The following is a 22,110-nucleotide window of genomic DNA, read 5'->3' as shown; positions in this document are numbered from 1 at the left end:
AATGGAGCTTTATGCTCTGAAAACCACACTCACATGCTCACATGCTGAACCACACATTTGGGTAATTACAGACAAAATTTCAAGGAAAAAAAAGACATACACAAGGAGTTATAAAATGCTGTTGAGGAAGGTTTACACAAAGAGCTGTGAGACATTCGAAAAACTGGTTTTTGGCATTAAGACTTCCTATCCTTTTCTAATAATATCTAAAATGGCTTCCTCCTTTGTGTTGGAGATGCATTTGGAAGTAAATAACAAACACAAACATCATTTATCACAAAGAGCAAAAGACATCTCAAAATTCTGCTTCTTGCCAAAATGGACATGAAATTTTTGCTGGGAAGCAAATGTGAAAATAGTGACTTTTATCTAATTATCCCTACATGTATCCAAAAAGAAAGTTATAACTTATTTTGTCATGCTTGTAATAGGATTTTCTGTCTTGAATGTTGGTATTTTAAACATTAAAATCGCCAATGAGTAAGCAAATAAGACAATTACCAGATGGCATCCTCAACCAAATGTTTTGAATTTATTATAATCGTGCTTCACTACAACTAATGATTCTTGTGGTTTGCAAACAATGTCTGCCTTTATTTACCTACACAAACACAGAAGAGAATTTCCAATAGGAGAGGTTTACACAGCAAACAAAGTATAGAGTGTGTGACCTCAATAAGGCATTCAACGAAGACACACGCCATCCTTCCCTCTGACTGGGTTCCCTTAGGATGCCCTGATGTTGGCGTCGCATTCTTCTAAAAGTAGAATCAAATCTTCAATCAGGCTGTGTTCTCTGCCATGTGTCACTCTCATAATATCAAAAGCCTAAAGAGAAAGGACGGAAGACAGATTAGACCCCAAAATAGGTGAGCTCAGGCCATTCCCCACCTTTACCCCATGATGCCAGGGGCCTGGTGAATCCCATAGGTTTACAGGGTGAACAGTCTTTAATGGGCCCACAGCACTGTGGTTCTCCCAGCTAGAAAGTCACATGACAAGGGTGATTTCTGAATGTGGTGTTTGGAAAGTAGACTATTTGAGTCATGCTTGGGCCCAGTGACCATCGATCTTCAAAGACTGTCAGTGCACAGGTTTGGTGGGTAGTTACAAGGGTAAGAAGAGTTACCAAAACGATTGAGTCATATGGAAGACCATGCTGCTACCATCTGAAAATTTTTCTTTACTGCATACTCCATTCATTTCTCATCTATATGCACCGGGATTATTATATACATGTATTCTTGCATTTTTTTCATATTATACTATAGCACTGGCATTTTGACAGTCCTCTCCTTCACTCCCCATATTTAGTCCATTACTACATCTTGTCAACTCTATCTCCAAAATATTGCTGAAATCTGTGTGGGCCTAAAACTACTTCAATAATAGAGTACAATAGAAGTAAAGTGACTGACTTGTGAGACTAGGTCAAAAAGGCCTCTGTGTTGTTCACTGGTCAGTATGTTTGCTCCCAGAGCCAAGAGACTCCATGCTGTAAGGAAGCCCAAGCCACACAGAGGGAGGCCGTGTACAGGCACTCTGGCTGGCAGTCTTCGCCGAGCTCATCTTTCAAGGCATTCTAGACAAGGCACCAGACATGTACACAAATAAACCTTCAGACGATTCCAGCACCCAGCTGAAGACTGCCAGATCTGTCTTCCCAGATGGAACACCAGACGTTGTAGAAAAGAAGAAAGCCATTCTTATGCTGTATGCAAATTCCTGACCCACAGAATTTGTGCGATAATTTTGCTGTTGTTCACTCCATTAAGTTTTGGGATGGTTATGGAACAACAAACAACCAGAGTATCCTCAAAAATACTTTTGAAGGACAGGGTTCCAAAATGGCCGAATAGGAATAGCTCCAGTCTACAGCTCCCCGAGTGAGCAACACAGAAGACGGGTGATTTCTGCATTTCCAACTGAGGTACCAGACTCATCTCACTGGGGCTTGTCGGACAGTGGGTGCAGCCCACTGAGCATGAGCCAAAGCAGGACGAGGCATCGCCTCACCTGGAAAGTGCAAAGGGTCAGGGAATTCCCTTTCCTAGCCAAGGGAAGCTGTGACAGACGGCATCTGGAAAATTGGGTCACTCCCACCCTAATACTGTGCTTTTCCAACAGTCTTAGCAAATGGCACACCAGGAGATTATATCCCGCACCTGGCTTGGAGGGTCCCATGCCCACGGACCCTCACTCATTGCTAGCACAGCAGTCTGATAGAACTGCAAGGCAGCAGCGAGACTGGGGGATGGGCGCTTGCCATTGCTGAGGCTTGAGTAGGTAAACAAAGTGGCTGGGAAGCTTGAACTGGGTGGAGCCCACCACAGCTCAAGGAGGCCTGCCTGCCTCTGTAGACTCCACCTCTGGGGGCAGGGCATAGACAAACAAAAGGCAGCAGAAACCTCTGCAGACTTAAATGTCCCTGTCTGACAGCTTTGAAGAGAGTAGTGGTTCTCCCAGCATGGAGTTTGAGATCTGAGAACGGACGGACTACTTCCTCAAGTGGGAACCTGACCCCTGAGGAGCCTAACTGGGAGGCACTCCCCAGTAGGGGCAGACTGACACCTCACACGGCCGGGTACCCCTCTGAGACAAAGCTTCCAGAGGAATGATCAGGCAGCAAAATTTGCTGTTCAGCAATATTTGCTGTTCTGCAGCTTCCGTTGCTGATACCCAGGCAAACAGGCTCTGAAGTGGACCTTCAGCAAACTCCAACAGACCTGCAACTGACAGTCCTGACTGTTAGAAGGAAAACTAACAAACAGAAAGGACATCCACACCAAAACCCCATCTGTACCTTACCATCATCAAAGACCAAAGGTAGATAAAACCAAAAAGATAGGGAAAAAAAAAAGCAGAAAAGCTGAAAATTCTAAAATCAGACCACCTCTCCCCCTCCAAAGGAACACAGCTCCTCGCCAGCAATGGAACAAAGCTGGATGGAGAATGACTGTGACGAGCTGAGAGAAGGTTTCAGATGATCACACTTCTCCAAGCTAAAGGAGGAAGTTCGAATCCATCACAAAGAAGCTAAAAACCTTGAAAAAAGATTTGATAAATGGCTAACCAGAATAACCAGTGTAGAGAAGTCCTTAAATTACCTCATGGAGCTGAAAACTATGGCACAAGAGAACAACGTAATGAATGCACAAACTTCAAAGGCCAATTCGATCAACTGGAAGAAAGGGTATCAGTAACTGAAAATCAAATGAATGAAATGAAGCAAGAAGAGAAGTTTAAAGAAAAAAGAGTAAAAAGAAAAGAACAAAGCCTCCAAGAAATATGGGACTATGTGAAAAGACCAAATCTATGTCTGATTGGTGTACCTGAAAGTGACAGGGAGAATGGAACCAAGTTGGAAAACACTCTGCAGCATATTATCCAGGAGAACTTCACCAACCTAGCAAGACAGGCCAACATTCAAATTCAGGAAACAGAGAGAGCCCCACAAAGCTACTCCTTGAGAAGAGCAACTCCAAGACACATAATTGTCAGATTACCAAAGTTGAAATGAAGGAAAAAATGTTAAGGGGACCAGACAGAAAGGCTGGGTTACTCACAAAGGGAAGCCCATCAGACTAACAGTGGATCTCTCGGCAGAAACTCTATAAGCCAGAAGAAAGTGGGGGCCATTATTCAATATTCTTAAGGGAAAGAAGTTTCAACTCAGAATTTCAAATCCAGCCAAACTAAGTTTCGTAAGTGAAGGAGAAATAAAATCCTTTACAGACAAGCAAATGCTGACAGATTTTGTCACCACCAGGCCTGCCCTACAAGAGACCCTGAAGGAAGCACTAAACATGGAAAGGATCAACCGGTACCAGCCACTGAAAAACATGCCAAAACATAAAGACCATCAACGCTAGGAATAAACCACATCAACTAACGAGCAAAATAACCAGCTAACATCATAATGACAGAATCAAATTCACACATAACAATATTAACCTTAAATGTAAGTGGACTAAATGCTCCAACTGAAAGACACAGACTGGCAAATTGGATAAAGAGTCAAGTCCCATCAGTTTGCTGTATTCAGGAGACCCATCTCACACGCAGAGACACACAAAGGCTCAAAATAAAGGGATGAAAAAGATCTACCAAGCAAATGGAAAACAAAAAAAGGCAGGGGTTGCAATCCTAGTCTCTGATAAAACAGACTTTAAACCAACAAACATCAAAAGAGACAAAGAAGGCCGTTACATAATGGTAAAGAGATCAATTTAACAAGAAGAGCTAATTATACTAAATATATATGCACCCAATACAGGAGCACCCAGATTCATAAAGCAAGTCCTTAGAGATCTACAAAGAGACTTAGACTCTCACACAATAGTAATGGGAGACTTTAACACCCCACTGTCAACATTAGACAGATCAACGAGACAGAAAGTTAACAAGGATATCCAGGAATTGAACTCAGCTCTGCACCAAGTGAACCTAATAGACATCTACAGAACTCTCTACCCCAAATCAACAGAATATACATTCTTCTCAGCACCATATCACACTTATTCCAAAATTGACCACATAGTTGGAAGTAAAGCACTCCTCAGCAAATGTACAAGAACAGAAATTATAACAAACTGTCTCTCAGACCACAGTGCAATCAAACTAGAACTCAGGATTAAGAAACTCACTCAAAACCGCTCAACTACATGGAAACTGAACAACCTGCTTCTGAATGACTACTGGGTACATAACGAAATGAAGGCAGAAATAAAGATGTTCTTTGAAACCAATGAGAACAAAGACACAACATACCAGAATCTCTGGGACACATTTAAAGCAGTCTGTAGGGGGAAAAGTATAGCACTAAATGCCCACAAGAAAAAGCAGGAAAGATCTAAAATTGACACCCTAATGTCACAATTAAAAGAACTGGAGAAGCAAGAGCAAACACATTCAAAATCTAGCAGAAGGCAAGAAATAACTAAGATCAGAGCAGAACTGAATGAGATAGAGATACAAAAAAAACCCTTCAAAAAATCAGTGAATCCAGGAACTGGTTTTTTGAAAAGATCAACAAAACTGACAGACCGCTAGCAAGACTAATAAAGAAGAAAAGAGAGAAGAATCAAATAGACACAACAAAAAAATGTGTAAAGGGGATATCACCACCAATCCCACAGAAATATAAACTAGAATCAGAGAATACTATAAATACCTCTATGCAAATAAACTAGAAAATCTAGAAGAAATGGGTAAATTCCTGGACACATACACCCTCCCAAGACTAAACCAGGAAGAAGCTGAATCCCTGAATAGACCAATAACAGGCTCCAAATTGAGGCAATAATTAATAGCACACCAGCCAAAAAAAGTCCAGGACCAGACAAATTCACAGCTGAATTCTACCAGGGGTACAAGGTGGAGCTGGTACCATTCCTTCTGAAACTACTCCAAACAATAGCAAAAGAGGGAATCCTCCCTAACTCATTTTTTGAGGCCAGCATCATCCTGATACCAAAGCCTGGCAGAGACACAACAAAAAAAGGGAATTTTAAACCAATATCCCTGATGAACATCGATGCAAAAATCCTCAATAAAATACTGGCAAACTGAATTCAGCAGCACATCAAAAAGCTTATCCACCATGATCAAGTGGGCTTCATCTCTGGGATGCAAGGCTGGTTCAACATATGCAAATCAATAAACGTAATCCAGCATATAAACAGAACCAAAAACAAAAGCCACATGATTATCTCAATAGATGCAGAAAAGGCCTTTGACAAAATTCAACAGCCCTTCAGGCTAAAAACTCTCAATAAATTAGGTGTTGATGGAACATATCTCAAAATAATAAGAGCTATTTATGACAAACCCACAGCCAGTATTATAGTAAATGGACAAAAACTGGAAGCATTCCCTTTGAAAACTGGCACAAGACAGGGATGCCCTCTCTCACCACTCCTATTCAACATAGTGTTGGAAGTTCTGGCTAGGGCAATCAGGCAGGAGAAAGAAATCAAGGGTATTCACTTAGGAAAAGAGGAAGTCGAACTGTCCTTGTTTGCAGATGACATGATTGTATATTTAGAAAACCCCATTGTCTCAGCCCAAAATCTCCTTAAGCTGATAAGCAACTTCAGCAAAGTCTCAGGATACAAAATTAATGTGCAAAAATCACAAGCATTCTTATACACCAGTAACAGACAAACAGAGAGCCAAATCATGAATGAACTTCCATTCACAATTGCTTCAAAGAGAATAAAATACCTAGAAATACAACTTAAAAGGGATGTGAAGGACCTCTTCAAGAACTACAAACCACTACTCAATGAAATAAAAGAGGACACAAACAAATGGAAGAACATACCATGCTCATGGATAGGAAGAATCAACATTGTGAAAATGGCCATGCTGCCCAAGGTAATTTATACATTCAATGCTATTCCCATCAAGCTACCAATGAGTTTCTTCACAGAATTGGAAAAAACCATTTTAAAGTTCATATGGAACCAAAAAAGAGCCCACATTGCCAAGACAATCCTAAGCCAAAAGAATAAAGCTGGAGGCATCACGCTACCTGACTTCAAACTATACTACAAGGCTACAGTAACAAAAACAGCATGGTACTGGTACCAAAACAGAGATATAGACCAATGGAACAGAACAGAGCCGTCAGAAATAATACCACACATCTACAACCATCTGATCTCTGACAAACCTGACAAAAACAAGCAATGGGGAAAGGATTCCCTATTTAATAAATGGTGCTGGAAAACTGGGTAGCCATATGTAGAAGGCTGAAACTGGATTCCTTTCTTACACCTTATACAAAAATTAATTCAAGATAGATTAAAGACTTAAATGTTAGATGTAAAACCATAAAAACCCCAGAAGAAAACCTAGGCAATACCATTCAGGACATAGGCATGGGCAAGGACTTCATGTCTAAAACCCCAAAAGCAATGGCAGCAAAAGCCAAAATTGACAAATGGCATCTAATTAAACTAAAGAGCTTCTGCACAGCAAAAGAAACTACCATCAGAGTGAACAGGCAACCTACAGAATGGGAGAAAATTTTTGCAATCTACTCATCTGACAAAGGGCTAATATCCAGAACCTACAAACAACTCAAACAAATTTACAAGAAAAAATCAAACAACCCCATCAAAAAGTGGGCAAAGGATATGAACAGACACTTCTCAAAACTTCTTTATGCAGCCAACAGACACATGAAAAAATGCTCATCATCACTAGCCATCAGAGAAATGCAAATCAAAACCACCATGAGATACCATCTCACACCAGTTAGAATGGCAATCATTAAAAAGTCAGGAAACAAAAGGTGCTGGAGAGGATGTGGACAAACAGGAACACTTTTACACTGTTGGTGGGACTGTAAACTAGTTCAACCATTTTGGAAGACAGTGTGGTGATTCCTCAAGGATCTAGAACTAGAAATACCATTAGACCCAGCCATCCCATTACTGGGTATATACCCAAAGGATTATAAATCATGCTGCTATAAAGACACATGCACACGTATGTTTATTGCGGCACTATTCACAATAGCAAAGACTTGGAACCAACCCAAATATCCATTAATGATAGACTGCATTAAGAAAATGTGGCATATATACACCATGGAATACTATGCAGCCATAAAAAAGGATGAGTTCATGTCCTTTGCAGGGACATGGATGCAGCTGGAAACCATCATTCTCAGCAAACTATCGCAAGGACCGAAAACCAAACACCACATGTTCTCACTCATAGGTGGGAATTGAACAATGAGAACACTTGGACACAGGAAGGGGAACATCACACACCAGGGCCTATTGTGGGGAGAGGGGAGGTGGGAGGGATAGCATTAGGAGATATACCTAATGTAAATGACAAGTTGATGGGTGCAGCACACCAACATGGCACATGTATACATATGTAACAAACCTGCACGTTGTGCACATGTACCCTAGAACTTAAAGTGTAATAAAAAAAAAAGAAAAAAAATTTTTTGTAATAAGTAAGAGATAAGCAATATGATCCTGCCCTGCCCAAATGGAGGGCGGGGTGGACTTGGGAGAAGGAAGGGACAACAGAACCACGGCATTTGATGTAAACGTGCCCAGGAAACTTGTAAAGATATGACGCTGGTGGCTGTTAATGCACCCAAAGTACCTGCAAGTGGCACTGAGGCTCTCAGCCTTAGCTACCCAGTAGGATCAGCCAGGGAGCTTCAAAAGAGACACCCAGGCCCAGACCCTCCACATCGACAGCTGAAGCCCGCTCTCCAGGAAGGAGGCCTGGGCCCCAGGAGATTCCAACATGTCCTCAAAGTTGAAACCAACTGATACAGCAAACTCTCAACAAGTAACAGCAACTACTCATTATTCAATGTTAATTTATAGCCAGCATAATTACCATTTTAATGGTTGTATATAATGAATTCCATCATGTTTATAGACCATTATTTACTAAGCTGCTTCTGGAAATTTAGATCACTTTCAATTGTTTATTATGATATGATGCAGATCTGCCAGAATATATTCTTTGCCTTTCTTGGGTATTTGCTGAAGAGCAATTCGTAGGAGGTGGAATTCTTGAGCATGAACATCTTGAAAACCACAGAGATTTTAGACCTTGGTGGTGATGTAGTGAGACACCTGCATTTTACTATTAGGCATGCAGTAAAACTTTCAATTCCATATTGGAAAAAAGCTGAAGCTTCAAGAAACAAAGCATTTCAGGTGGAGGGTACTTTCAACCTCTGTTTCTGGCTGTTTTCACCTCTTTAATCTTCCCTTTAGGCTCAAAAGAAAACAGGCAGAGAGAGGGGGGCTAGATTTCCTGCAGAGAGAGAGAAAAAAGAGAGAGAGAGAGAAAGAAAGAGAAAGATGCTGGCGGTGGGAATTCACTTCCTACCCACGCGAGCAAGTCTGCTGGGTGGGTGCACAGCATCTGCCAGCAAATCCCCAGGCAGAGGGCTGTCCGGGAGTGCAGGGGAGGAGTTGGGACCAGCCCCCACCTTGCAAGCAGCCCAGCTCTAGGAGATTCCTCTGGGCAGAAGATTAAAAACAAATGTTTGATGCTATTCATGGAGCACATGCCTCATGTTTTATTCTCTTTTCTCCACACTGCCCTGGATCCTCCGCTGCTCTGGACATCTTAAGGTCTGAGGCAGAGACCTGTGTGACAGCACAATTGCGGAAAAAGAAGGTTTCTCCGATCAGAGAGGCTTCATGGGAAATTCTCTTTCTTGAAAGCACTCTTAGATGTCCTCTTCCCTTTTACTCAACAGAGAGCCAAAATGCTTGTGATCTGGCAAAGGAAGGTGAATGAGGCAGAATCACTGCCCAGAAAGATCTTTGCAGAGAGGGACATAACTCTCCATGCTGAAAAAGGCCAGGCCTAACCTGCTCAGCCTCACCTCCCTCCCTGCCCTCACAGACGCCCTCGGCTGGGTGAGGGCCTGGCCTTGTTGCTCAGAACTTCCAGACCAGCCTCTTTTTTGCCCCCTCCTGGTTACATTCCCCAGGTTGCCCATCTGAAGAATGATCTGTGCTTCTCTCTGACTTGACTCAGAGGCTGAATGACAAAGCCATCTTCTTACCACTTCGACAACGTAAGTTCATCGGCACGCTTCTGAACGCACTACAGACCCCAGTCTTCCTTCCTCGCTCTTTTCTTCCAGTTCCAGCGGTGAGTTTCACTTTCTCCTCTTTTGCAGCTTTAAGAATAAGGTCTACTCCTCAAGGGCCGAAGTTAACTGCCACTGATCCAGTATATTCCTGTTCATGGAAGGGGCAGACCTGCCCATCCCACAGTAGGGTAACTACTTCCAGTTCCTCAGTCATTCTGGAATTAGAGCCACAGCCAGGAAGTGGGAGTTGCCTGGCCTTCCCCCAGCTTCACATCCACTCGTCCCAGTCTGTTTCCTTGAGGAAAGATCAGAACGATCATCCAGTCCATAACAACACCCTCTTGTTATGGAAGGAAGTGCTTCCTGAGGTCACCTGACCCGAGAGTTAGGAGGAGGATGACCTCTGGGCTCTCAGGACTCAACCCAGTGTGTCCATTCCGTGACCACACAGGGGAGCCTCCCACTGTGAGCAGACTGCAGTGACCAGGGAGAGGCGCAAAGGCTGTCCTGGACACGGCTGCTGAGACACCCTGAGGGGACACAGGTGCCTTCCTCGTCAAGATGCTGCCGGTCGTGTTCTGCGTTCTCTTACTTAAAGGTGAATGCATCACCAGTAGCAAAGGGGAGCAGGGGCAACCCTGGGGAATGTGTGTGTAGTCTGAGATACTACGTTTAGAGGATCTTGTCCATACAGTGGCTAGAAACAGAGTGGGAATGGGTATGGGTAGGGGCAGAGAACTAGTCTGAAGCGACTGAAAACAAAAACAAAAACAAACTACTGAATATAGATTTAATTAACAAGCAAACATTGTACTTTGAGTGATGGGCAGATGTAGATGAGAAAGGGAGGGAAAAAAAGAGAAGAAAGAAGTAGGATTCAGTAATGAGCAAAATATGTTAGTGGCTGTGTGTGCGGGTGTGTGCGTGGATGAATGGCGTGACACGGGTCAGCAGGAAGCTGCAATTCAGACCTGGCGATGAGGACATCTGGTCCTTGTCTTGAACATCACCTGGGCCTATGGGTGAGCTGGGGCAGACAGTTCTCAGTGATGTAAGAAGAGGGCCCTGTGTGGCCCTAGGCATAGCCCTTCAGCACTGGGTGAGCTGGGGCAGACAGTCCTCAACCATGTACGAAGAGGGCCCTGTGTGGCCCGAGGCACAGCCCTTCAGCACAGCAGGAAGATGAGGAGGGCTTCCCCTCACATTACCATACCCCCAAAAAGTTACAATAAATTTCTGACAAACCAGAGCAATTGTTGCTAGTAGCTGTGTGTGTGTCTCCCTTCTCCTACTGCTCCCATCTGTCACACATGCGCATGTCAGAGAGGACAATTTTGGTTTAATTTCCTGCAGCAGCATATAAAACAGATTAAGGAAATATAAAATTGGAGCAGGCTGGTGTTGGGAAAAGCTTATCTCTTTCCATTAAATTTTATTTTTTTAATGGTAGCATTTAAAAAGAGCCTGCACATAATCTTCCACAGAGCACTCACTTGAAGCCTCCAAGGAGGGTGCCTGCTGCACCCACATCCAGACTCTAAATGTCACACGAGAAGAGCAGCATAGATTGTCTGCCACATGACAGGCATACAGTTAACTCAGTAATAGAGAGTCCCCAGACTTGATTTCAATTTCATCACATCTGCTTTTCTTTAAGTAATTTTAGAATTGTGGTCATATATTAAATAAAATGAATATCAAATCATAACATTGGAAACAATATACCTTTCCTATTAATTTTAATATGAATATATTAAGCTTATCAAGGATCTCAAACAGTTTCTACCGTGAGCTTGAGGAATCCAGTAAGTGACTTCCCAAGTATGATTTAAATATGGATATAAAATCAGAGAAAGAAATGTATGCATGATAAGAACCCCTAGAATCAAATCACAACAGGAAAAAATACAGCAGATTTCCTTATTCTGCCCATCTCAGAATGAAAGAAAAGCAGAGATGGCCAGATGCGGTGGCTCGCGCCTGTAATCCCAGCACTTTGGGAGGCCAAGACGGGCGGATCACGAGGTCAGGAGACTGAGACCATCCTGGTTAACACGGTGAAACCCTGTCTCTACTAAAAAAAAATACAAAAAACTAGCCAGGCGAGGTGACGGGCACCTGTAGTCCCAGCTACTTGGGAGGCTGAGGCTGGAGAATGGCATAAACCCGGGAGGTGGAGCTTGCAGTGAGCTGAGATCCGGCCACTGTACGCCAGCCTGGGCAACAGAGCGAGACTTCGTTTCAAAAAATAAAATAAAATAATAAAAATAATAATAATAAAAAGAAAAGCAGAGGGTGGGGCACAGGGAGGAGGAAGCTGGTCTGGGGCATTCAAAGGAGGAAATGCAAGAAGCAAGAGGTACAACACGTTAAGCAGCTCTGGAGGCACAAAAAGCCCTTTGCAAGGACAGCAGAGAATCCCAAAGACTTTGATGACCCACCTCAGCTCAGCAGCACCCCTGGAGACCCCACTCTACTCTACACCTTGGATAACCCTCCAAGTGTACATTCTGCTGGAGAAATCTGTCCTCTTGGGAGGCAGAATTTCCTTAGAGATAACATCTACCCATTCATTCACTCAATACTGTCTGAGCAGCTGTAATGAATAAAACGTGGCCCTTGCCCTGGGAGAAGCTCTGGCATAGTCAGAGGGACAGAAAGTAAATACCAGATCATTACAGTGGAACAGTGTGTGTTCAAGAGAGATGCAAAGTGCTGGGGCACCCAGAGGAGGGAGGAACCAGGTGGCCCACGGGACCCTCAGGAGGGGTTACAGATGTGGTGAGTTCAGGTCTGTGCTTTCCAGTGGTAGTAACCATTCAGAAGAAGCACTGCTGTTGTGCCACTGTTCAATCAATCAATCAATCAATCTTTATTAAGCCCTGAGAGACCCTGAAGAAGTTATGTTTCCTCAGCTAAATAAGACTGGACAAGATAAATTCTAAGAGCAACCCAAGTCCCAATGTGTTGTACAATGTGCTGTGCCAGACACAGAGCTAGAAGGTGTGGATTTGGTTTTGTTTACAAATATTGCTACTGATTTCTAATTTAATTCCATTGTGGTCAGATAATTTACTATGTATTAACTTGAATGTTTTTATGTTTATTGAGAATCTGTTTTATGGCATGAAAATGGTCTCTTTTTGTACTATAGTTACTTTAAAAATGTGCATTGTTATTGTTGGGTAAAGTGTTTTCTAAATGTCAGATCCCGCTGGTTGATGGTGTTACGGAATTATTTTGTATCCTTGCTGAATTTCTGTCTAGTCGTTCTACCAACTATTGACAGAGGAGGTTTGATGTTCCCAGCTGTGCTTATCTGTCCATTTCTCCTTTCAGTTCTATCAGTTTTTGTTTCTCATGTTTTGTAACTGTGTTATTTGGTGCATACATATTTAGTACTGCTATGTCTTTTGGTAGACTGGCCTTTTTTCCATTATACAATGTCCCTCTGTCTCTCATAACATTTTCTTTGCTCTGAAGTCTACTTTACTTAATATTGACATAGCTACTCCAGGTTTCTTGTGATTCTGTTTTTATAATATATTTTTTCCATCCTTTTGCTTTCAACCTATTTGTATAATTCTATTTAAAAAGAATTCTTACAGACAACATATGCTTGGGTCATGTGTTAAAAATCTTTTCTACTAATCTCTGTCTTTTAATTGGTGTATTTAGGCAATTTACACCTTTTACATAGACCACTTACATAATTTACAATGTTATTAATATAGTAGGGCTTAAATCTGCCATTTAATTTTTTGTTTTTCATTTGCCCTCTTTTTGTTTGTTTCTTTTTCCTGCATTCCTGTGGGTTAAACTTTTTTTAGAATTTCATTGCTTTTGAGTGTATTACTTTATATAGTTTTGTGGTTACTCCAGGTCTTATTATTTACATATATTATATATATATATACACACACACTATATATACACATAACTTGTATATAATATACCTACGTATGTATATATGTATATATACACATATATATGTATATACCTTATCATAGTTTACTAGTGTCATTTTACCAGTTGAACTCAAGTGTACAAACCTTACTTTCCTTTACATTTTACCCTCCCCCACTCCCCCATTTGGAATACAATTGCCCTAAATATTTCTACTACATACATTTAGAATCATATCAGATAGTGTATAATTTTTGCTTCAACTATCAAACAATCTAGAAAACTCAAAGGGAGAAGGAAAGATCATTTTACTTACCCACATTTTTGCTGACCATGTTCTTTCTTCTTTCCTGACGTTCCAAGAGCCTTCTTTTATCATTTTCTTTCTGTTTAGAGAATTTCTTTAGCCATTCTTTTACAGTAAGTCTGCTAGTGATAAGTTCTTTTAGTTTTCCTTCATCTGAAAATGTCTTGATTTCTTCTTCATTCCTGAAGGGTATTTTTGCTGGACAAGATAAATTCTAAGGGCAACCCAAGTTTTGGGTTATCAGCTCTTTTCTTTCAGTAGTTGAAAAAAATATGCTACCTTCATCTGGTTTCTGTGGTTTCTGATGAGAAAAATCACTGTCATTCAAATTGTTTTTCCTGTACAGGTAAGTTGTCATTTTTCTTTTGCTGCTTTTAGGACTTATTTTGTGTGTGTGTGTGTGTGTTTAGTTTTCAGAAGTTTGAGTATGATCCACAGTCTTGGTGTGAACTGCTTTTGGTTTATACTGTTTGGGGTTCACTTAGCTTCTTGAATCTACAGGTTTATGTCTCCTGCCAAATTTGGAGAGTTTTCCACTATTAATTCTTTTCTTAAAAAACAATGTAGCAAAGTACACAAAACACTAATAGTTATCATTTTAACTATTTTTAACTCTTGAGTAGCATTAAGTACATTCACATTATTGTGTAACCATTACTACTATCCATAACTTTTGCATCATGCTGTACCAAAACTGTGTACCCATTAAACAATAACTTCCCATCCCCTCCTCCCTTCGAACTCTGGTAACCACTGTTCTACTTCGGTCTCTAGGTATTTGACTGTTCTAGGTACCTCATATAAGTGGAATAATATGATATTTGTTCTTCTCTGTCAGGCTTATTTCACTTTGCATAATGCCTTCAAGGTTCATTTATGTGTAGCATGTGTCATAATTTTATTCCTTAAGGTTGAGTAATATTCCATTGTATGTATATATCCCATTCTATGGGTTGCTTTTTATTCTGTTGATGGTATCCTTTGATGCCCAAAAGTTTTTAATTTTACCAGTTTGGTGAAGTCCAATTTGTTTATATTTTCTTTTGTAGACTGTACCTTTGGTGCCATATCCAAGAAATCATTACTATGTCCAATGTCATGAGGCTTTTTCCTTAATGTGTTCTTCTAAGAGTCTAGTAGAAGCTTTTGATCTTACGTTTAGGTCTTTGATCCTTTATATGGTGTTAGGTAAGGGCCTAACTTTACTCTTTTGCATGTGGATATACAGTTTCCCCAACACTATTTGTTTTACTTTATATGGTGTTAGGTAAGGGCCTAACTTTACTCTTTTGCATGTGGATATACAGTTTCCCCAACACTATTTGTTGAAGACACTGTACTTTTTCCATTGAGTGGTCTTGGCATCCATGTTGAAAATCACTTGACCATATATGCGAGGGTTTATTTCTGGGCTCTCTATTTTATTCCATTGATCTATATGTCCATCTACGCCAGTATCACTCTGTTTTGACTACTGTAGCTTTCTCATAAATTTTAAAATCAAGAACGGTGAGTTCTCCATGTTTGTTCTTCTTTTTCAAGACTGCTTTTGGCTATTTGGAATTCCTTGAGGTTCCATATATATTTCAAGATGTATTTTTCTATTTCTTCCCCAAAAAAGCCATTGGGATTTTGATAGAGATTGCATTGAATCTGAAGATCATTTTGGGTAATATTGACATCTTAATAATACTAAGTCTTCCAACCTATGAACATGAGATGTAATTCTCCTTATTTATGCCTTCTTCATGGAGAATAATTGAGTATGTTACTCAGTTTTGTGTTATTGCAAATGGCATTATTCTCTTAATTTTGTTTTCGAATTGTTGATTTTTCATGTTTAGAAATATAACTGATTTTTGTGAGCCAAGATTGCACCACTGCACTCCAGCCTGGGTGACAGAGCGAGATTCTGTCTCAAAAAAAAAAAAAAAAAAAGAAAAGAAATACAACTGATTTTTGTGTGTTGATTTGTATCCTGCTACCTTGCTTAATTCACTTATTAGTTGTAACATTTTTGGGGGTGTGTGTGTAATCTATAGAGCTTTCTCCATATGAGATCATATTATCTGTATATAGAGATAATTTTATTTCATCCTTTCCAATTTGGATGCCTCCACCGTTATTTCTTCAAGAACTTTTTCCACCTCACCCTCTTTTACTTCTCTTTCTGGGACTTCAATGTTAGATCTTTTTGTTATTGATCCTCTGAGGCACCGTTCAATTTTACTTTTTCTTCAGTATTTTTTTCTGTTTTTCAGGTTGGGCAGTTTCAATTGTCTTATCTTCACATTCACCAATTCATTCCTCTGTTTCCTCCATTCTGTTGTGGAGCTCCCTTCTGTTTATTTTGATTATTATATTTATCAGCTCTTAAATTTCCATTTGTGTCTTCTTTATGGCTTCTACCTAACTGAGGTTTTCTACTTTTTCCATTTATTTTGAGGGTGTTTGTAATTCCTTGATGAAGCATTTTTATCACGGCTGCTTTAAAATCTGTCAGATTATTCTAACATCTCTGTTATCTTGGAATTGGCGTCTACTAATTGCTTTGATTTTCATTAAGATTGAGGTCTTCCTGGTTCTTGTCACAGTGAGTGATTTTTAACCGAAGCACAGATGTTTTGAGTATTCCGTTATGAGACTCTGAATTTTACCTCAACCTGCTTTAGTGGCTTTCTCTGACATCGCTCCAGCAAGAGAATGAGGTGATGACACCCTATTACTGCCAGGTGGAGGTACAAGTTCATGTTCCCCATCTGACTCCTTGTTGCTACTGAACTTATACTTCCTGGTAGGTAAATTTCTGCTTATTGCCCATAATACGGCTTAATCACTGTGTTTGCATTTTAGCCGTTATTTTCTTTTCTCTTTTTTGGTTCAAAAACACACTCTTGGAACTATTATTCTCCATTTGGAGGTCAGTAGGAACCATTCATAAATATCAGAGCTAGGGGCTTCCAAACAACTCTTTGAAGGTGTTAGTGACAACTATGGAACATCGTCTCTGTGTGCCTTCTTATTCTACCTCTTTCCCTCCCACCTCCCCACACGGTAAAGTATGATGTTAAGTATTTAGAGGAGGGCTTTTTAACCTAGACACCACGGACACTTAGTCCATGGAAGGGCTTCAGGGAGCCTCTGAAGCCGCCATCCACACCAAATATACAAAAGGTTGTGTATATTTAACCTTTCTCTGGTTAGTCAGTGGCCCTCATCAGATTCCTAAATAGGGATACGACCAAAGAGGTTAAGAATCACTGTAGCAGATTAAGGCATGGGACCAACAGAAGTGCATGCTCTAAATCAGCCATTGCTGGGGCTGGAAATCAGGGTGGCTGATGCAAGAATAAAAGAAGCAATCTCTAGGACTTGCGGCCTTGTGCTCTCTATTTAGATGCAAAAAAAGCTAAAAAAAATGCTCAAGATATAAAATACTTCAATAAAATTAAAAGAGAAGGGAAAAATTATGATACAAAAAGTTTAAATACAGATTTAAAAAAAATGGATACTGAGGGGAAAGAAGTCTAAGTTTTGGAGCCAGACTTGCTACAAAGCAACTCCACTAGGGCCGGGGTGCGGGAGCCTGCAGCATGCAGCGTTCACAGGAAAAAACCAGCTCTGATTAACAAGACAGCCCACATGGGCTGTCCTTGAGGTCCAAGAAGTCAAATTAGTAGTAAACAAAAGCCTTCTAAGAAATAAATGGAAAGAAATAAAAGTAGATTAGAGACAGGAGAGGGCAGGAGGGAAGCACTGGGAAGGGACCCCGGGACTGTCCCGTGGCAGCAATCAGAAGAATTTCAGCTGAGCCCAGTGGAAACGGAAGATGAAACCAAATCAGAGCTGGGCTAAGTGGATTCCTTTCCTGGAGGAGGCTGGAGCCTAACTGAATCTGTAATAAATCTCTGTGTCTGAAGCTCCTCTGATTTCTGTTCAAACTCAGTCTTCAAAAACCTTATTCAAGTGATTTCATTCCATTATTTCCAGGGTTTCTAAGACAAGAAAGAGCATCCCAGGGGTGCCTGTCTGAAGATGACATCAGTTTCAAAAGGCAAAGAGTATAGCCTCCCTTTTCCCTCTCCAGGTTACCCGAGTCCTGAGAAAGCTCAGGAAAGAAAGACTTTCTGCAGGAAGACACTGACCTGCTTCTAGACTCCCAGGTCATGTGAGTTTTCCTAGGGATGGATACATTCAGGCCATCCCTCCGCTAGCAAATGCTCAGCAAAGGTCATGAGAAGATCTGGTCCATTAACCATAAACAGCTAAACAGCAGGGTTGGGGGAGGCTTTTAAAGTCTTCCATCCATTACCAAAATCCATTCATTCAAGCATGTCTTTAACAGAGCTCGCTGTATTGGGGGCTTGTGTGTCTACGTTAGGTGGCACCAGAAGACACAAAAGGAATGTAAGGTCCCTTGAGGAATTCCCACTCACCTTGGGGAGCAGGCATAGAACATAACTGTTCACCAGAGGAACCACCGTGTACCCCAAACTACAAACACAAGTACTGAACAGACCCGCTAGTGGGAGAGTGATCAGAACAAGCGTTCCTGTAACAATACCCATCTTTAATCGTTTCAAAATGCTAGAGATTGGCCAGCACACTCTTGCGCATTGCCTCGTTTACTCCTCAAAACAACTCTGTGGGATAGCTATCAGCCTCCTTTTACAAATGAAATTATATTCAGAGATTAATGCAAATGGTAGGACTGGAACCTGGACGTACTGACTCTAAATCCTTGCACTCTTTCTACGACTCTGCCAGGAGTGCATGTTTGCTCCTTGGTTGATCATCAGACCTCGGCAAGAGACCCAATGACTTTTGTAGAGACACATAGCAAGTTTGGGTAAGGCCACCATTTAACCCCAGGCCTCATGACAGATAATCTGACGCTGCTCCCAGAATACCTTTCAACTGGCATCTATCGGGGTGCATGCCTGAGCTTTACCTTGGTACCAAGAGCAGGAAAAGCTAACATGATTACCAAGAGAAGCTTCTGAAAGAGGCGATGCAACCTCATCAGAAGAGTACGAGGGCAGCAGAACAGACCTGGGCATGAGGGATGGAAAGGGCAGTAAGAGGGTCATCAGAAGGGCTGGTGATGGTCAGTACCATCAGCCCAGGCCACATTATCCTGAAAACCCACAGCGAGATGTCTGTCTGGGTTGGTTCAGGCTTGTCCTCATAGCTGGGGGTTTTCGATGTCTCCTTCAAGAGTTCTGTACGCAATGGCAATGAACAAAGCTTCACGGAAAGAAAAGCAGCAATCTAAATCTTCTCTGATTTCTCTCCCTTATTTTCCCCAAGTTGGCAACAGGAGTTCGGCTAGAGCTTAAGGGATTTCTACACACTGATCTTACTAGACAGCCTCATCTATTTAACTGGACCAGTCTAGAGGGAAAGAACAGAGCCTTGGTTTCTGGCCTGGATTTAATGACTTGTACATGTTTATTTCCTCCATTAAATTGTACACTCCATACTGATTTTTTTTGTTTTTGTTTTTTTTTTTTTGAGACGGAGTCTCACACTGTCGCCCAGGCTGGAGTGCAATGGTGCAATCTCGGCTCACTGTAACCTCTGCCTCCTGGGTTCAAGTGATTCTCCCACCTCAGCCTCCGGAGCAGCTGGGATTTCAGGCACCCGTTATCATGCTTGGCTAGTTTTTGTATTTTTGTAGAGATGGGGTTTCATCATGTTGGCCAGACTGGTCTTGAACTCCTGACCTCAGGTGATCTGCCTGCCTCGGCCTCCCAAAGTGCTGGGATTATAGATGTGAGCCACTGCACCCAGCCTGGGTCTTATCCAAAGTAGCGGAAGTATTTGATCACCGTGTTGAATTAAATTGAACAAATGCACCTGGCTTTGCCTCGTGTGACTTTCGGGGAGCTCTTGCATGTCTCCCAACCTGAGCGCCTTCATTTTCAAATAGGAAGGAATTCCTGTTTGTCCCGCTGACCTCATACAGCTGTCACCTGTCATGAGGACTAAGTATGATCACGTATCATGTATGTACGAGCAGTATTCATAGTTTCTAGTCCCATAAAAACACAAAGGTCTAGTTTGATCACTTACAAACATTTGCTTGCAGGTGGCCCTGTGTTGAGTATATCATACATTAGGAAATTTCCTGTACATCATTTTTCTGTCAAGACTTTCACACAGTAAGCCCTTAATAAGGATCTTCTGTACCTCGCTGATTCGACTGGCTAAGTACCCCCAAGACCAGAAAAGGAAAGTTCTTCCTGAGGCTGCAACAGACAGTGTGCTGTTCTTCCCCCCGCCTGGGCAAACATGCCAGACATGATAAAAAGAACAGGAAGAGCTGAGTGCCTTCAGGAAATCCGAGTGTTACTCCTGTTGGCCACATGCTGACTTTATTTAAAGATCAAATAAAGGCACTCTGGTTAGCATTCAGCAAAAATGAGCACGGGGGAATCTTATTTTTAAGAATCCCTCAGGCATTTGTCATTTCTCTCAGGTCCATGTGGGCAGCTGCCAATGTTATGGGATCAGCCGGCCCCTGGACACGCCCTGAGCAACCCTGATGCCCAATCCTTGCACCGCCACTCTTCCGCACACAAGGGCATGGCGGCCCAGAGGGTCCTGTTAAAGTGTCAAGTGCTTCCTATGATACCCACACGCCAGGTCTCCATATGACCCACCGGTGCCTGGCTAGGTGGGCATGTGAGCTCTCCTTTGGAAGGGTCACGGACTGGAGGAGAGGAAGTTCTGCTGAGGTGGGAAAGCCAGACAGCAGAGAGCCCTGGGCTCCTCTGGGCAGAGGAGACTCCCTAAGCAGGTGAAACTAACCATTGTGTTTTAACAAGGTATTCCAACCCTAAACCAGTTCTCCCGTTTAGTTTCTTGACACTTACTACTAGAACCATATTCACTGACCTCCTTCCCTTCCTCCTTCCTCCTTCCCCCAATAATGAATACTTCCTAAGTTCCAGATCCCTTGCATGGCACTGAGCTGGTTACCAAGACAACCACGAAGCCCTCACGCTCTCCTGGGGGCAGGGGTAGGGGTGGCCATCAGGTATGCCTACTGCGATGTGAAAAGGGCTCTCCTGGCAAGGTGGGCAGAGAGCTGCAGGGGTAGGACGGCAAAGTAACACTGGAGTTAGGCCTTAAAGGATTACAGAGTTCTGTCAAGCCCAGGGGGTTGTGATGGGGAGGGCGTTTAAGGCAGAGGAAATAGCTGTGTGAAGATGGAGGAGTGAGAAGTTCAGGGTCACGCTGGGTCCTGGTGAGCAGCAGTGAGCACTGGGTGGGTGGAAAGGGAGACAGGAAGGGCGGGGAGAAGAGGCTGCAAAGCTGAACTGCCACAAAGATGGTCAAGGGCTTGCCGTGCAAGGGATATAGACTGTTCTGTGGGCAATGGGGAGGAGGCACAAACGAGTTGACCTTGTGGAGAGGGCACAGGAGCAGTGGTGTTCTGAGGCTGGTTTGCACCAGGGTGCAAGAGTAATTGTTAAGATTATTTTTACAAGAAGGTTGATTTCACATTTAAAATCAGCCATGGTTGGCATGCCTGCATCACAGAAATAGGCAAATGTCACAAAGCAGGTTTTTTTCCAGAGTGGTTGTTAAACATTTACCAGCACACATTGGGCATGCGTGTGTATGCATGCCCACATATGTAGAGCTGCTAACCAATAACAAAAGGGTTCAGCAACAGCAGAAAAAAAGGATGCCAGGCAGAACTACGTGAGATCTTGGCACACTCACCAGTCTGAGATTCTTCATTGCTTGGGGAAACATGCCTTGATGTAGCTGCAGTTTGCCAACTTTCATCACTTGAACCCCTCTGACGGGATGGCTTCCTGGGAAAAAAATCCTGGAAGAAACCACACAGCAAACAGTGTCAGCAGCTCTCACCTTTGCAGTCAGCATTTCATCAGGAGACTATGAAAGTAGGAGCAAACACCAGCTGTGAATGTCAATGAGGAAATTAGTTTTGCAATCCAGGAGAATGCAGTACTGAGGGGAATTAACACACAATCCACAATCGGTCTCCAGCTCCTCCACGTTTTGTGTTAGGGAAAAAAAATGATAGGACTAGAAGGTCCCCCTTATAAACACTAGAGAAGAGAAACAAAATTTGGAGCTCTGCGTTGATGTTTGGGAGGGATGCGCCGGGGAGTACAGGTGCTAATCTTCTCCTCCACGCTCCTCCATGAAGCGCTAGCACTAGCAGAGCCCTGGAACAGAAGATTGCCTCTCAATACATATTTGTTGAATAAATAAAGTTTTCATGATCCCCCAACTAGATACTACCACATCCCCCTTTTAACCG

The 22,110-nt window shown here is 42.2% G+C and overlaps 1 protein-coding gene across 8 annotated transcripts in view; it reads right to left on the bottom strand.

The window, feature by feature from the left end:
• Window positions 1-505: 505 nt before the first annotated feature.
• SMYD3 (SET and MYND domain containing 3) overlaps window positions 506-22,110 on the bottom strand; it is a 763,302-nt gene continuing 741,697 nt past the window's right edge. For all 8 annotated transcript variants that reach the window (NM_001265933.1, XM_028839533.2, XM_077964305.1 and 5 more), the window contains 2 exon segments: window positions 506-828; window positions 21,543-21,651. In NM_001265933.1, the coding sequence (NP_001252862.1) occupies window positions 727-828; window positions 21,543-21,651 (211 nt within the window). In that variant the 3' untranslated portion in view covers window positions 506-726.

This window comes from Macaca mulatta, chromosome 1 (assembly GCF_049350105.2).
Source record: "Macaca mulatta isolate MMU2019108-1 chromosome 1, T2T-MMU8v2.0, whole genome shotgun sequence".
Classification (NCBI taxonomy): domain Eukaryota; kingdom Metazoa; phylum Chordata; class Mammalia; order Primates; family Cercopithecidae; genus Macaca; species Macaca mulatta.
Note: the sequence above shows the minus strand (reverse complement) of the source record. Positions and strands in the feature narration are given on the sequence as shown.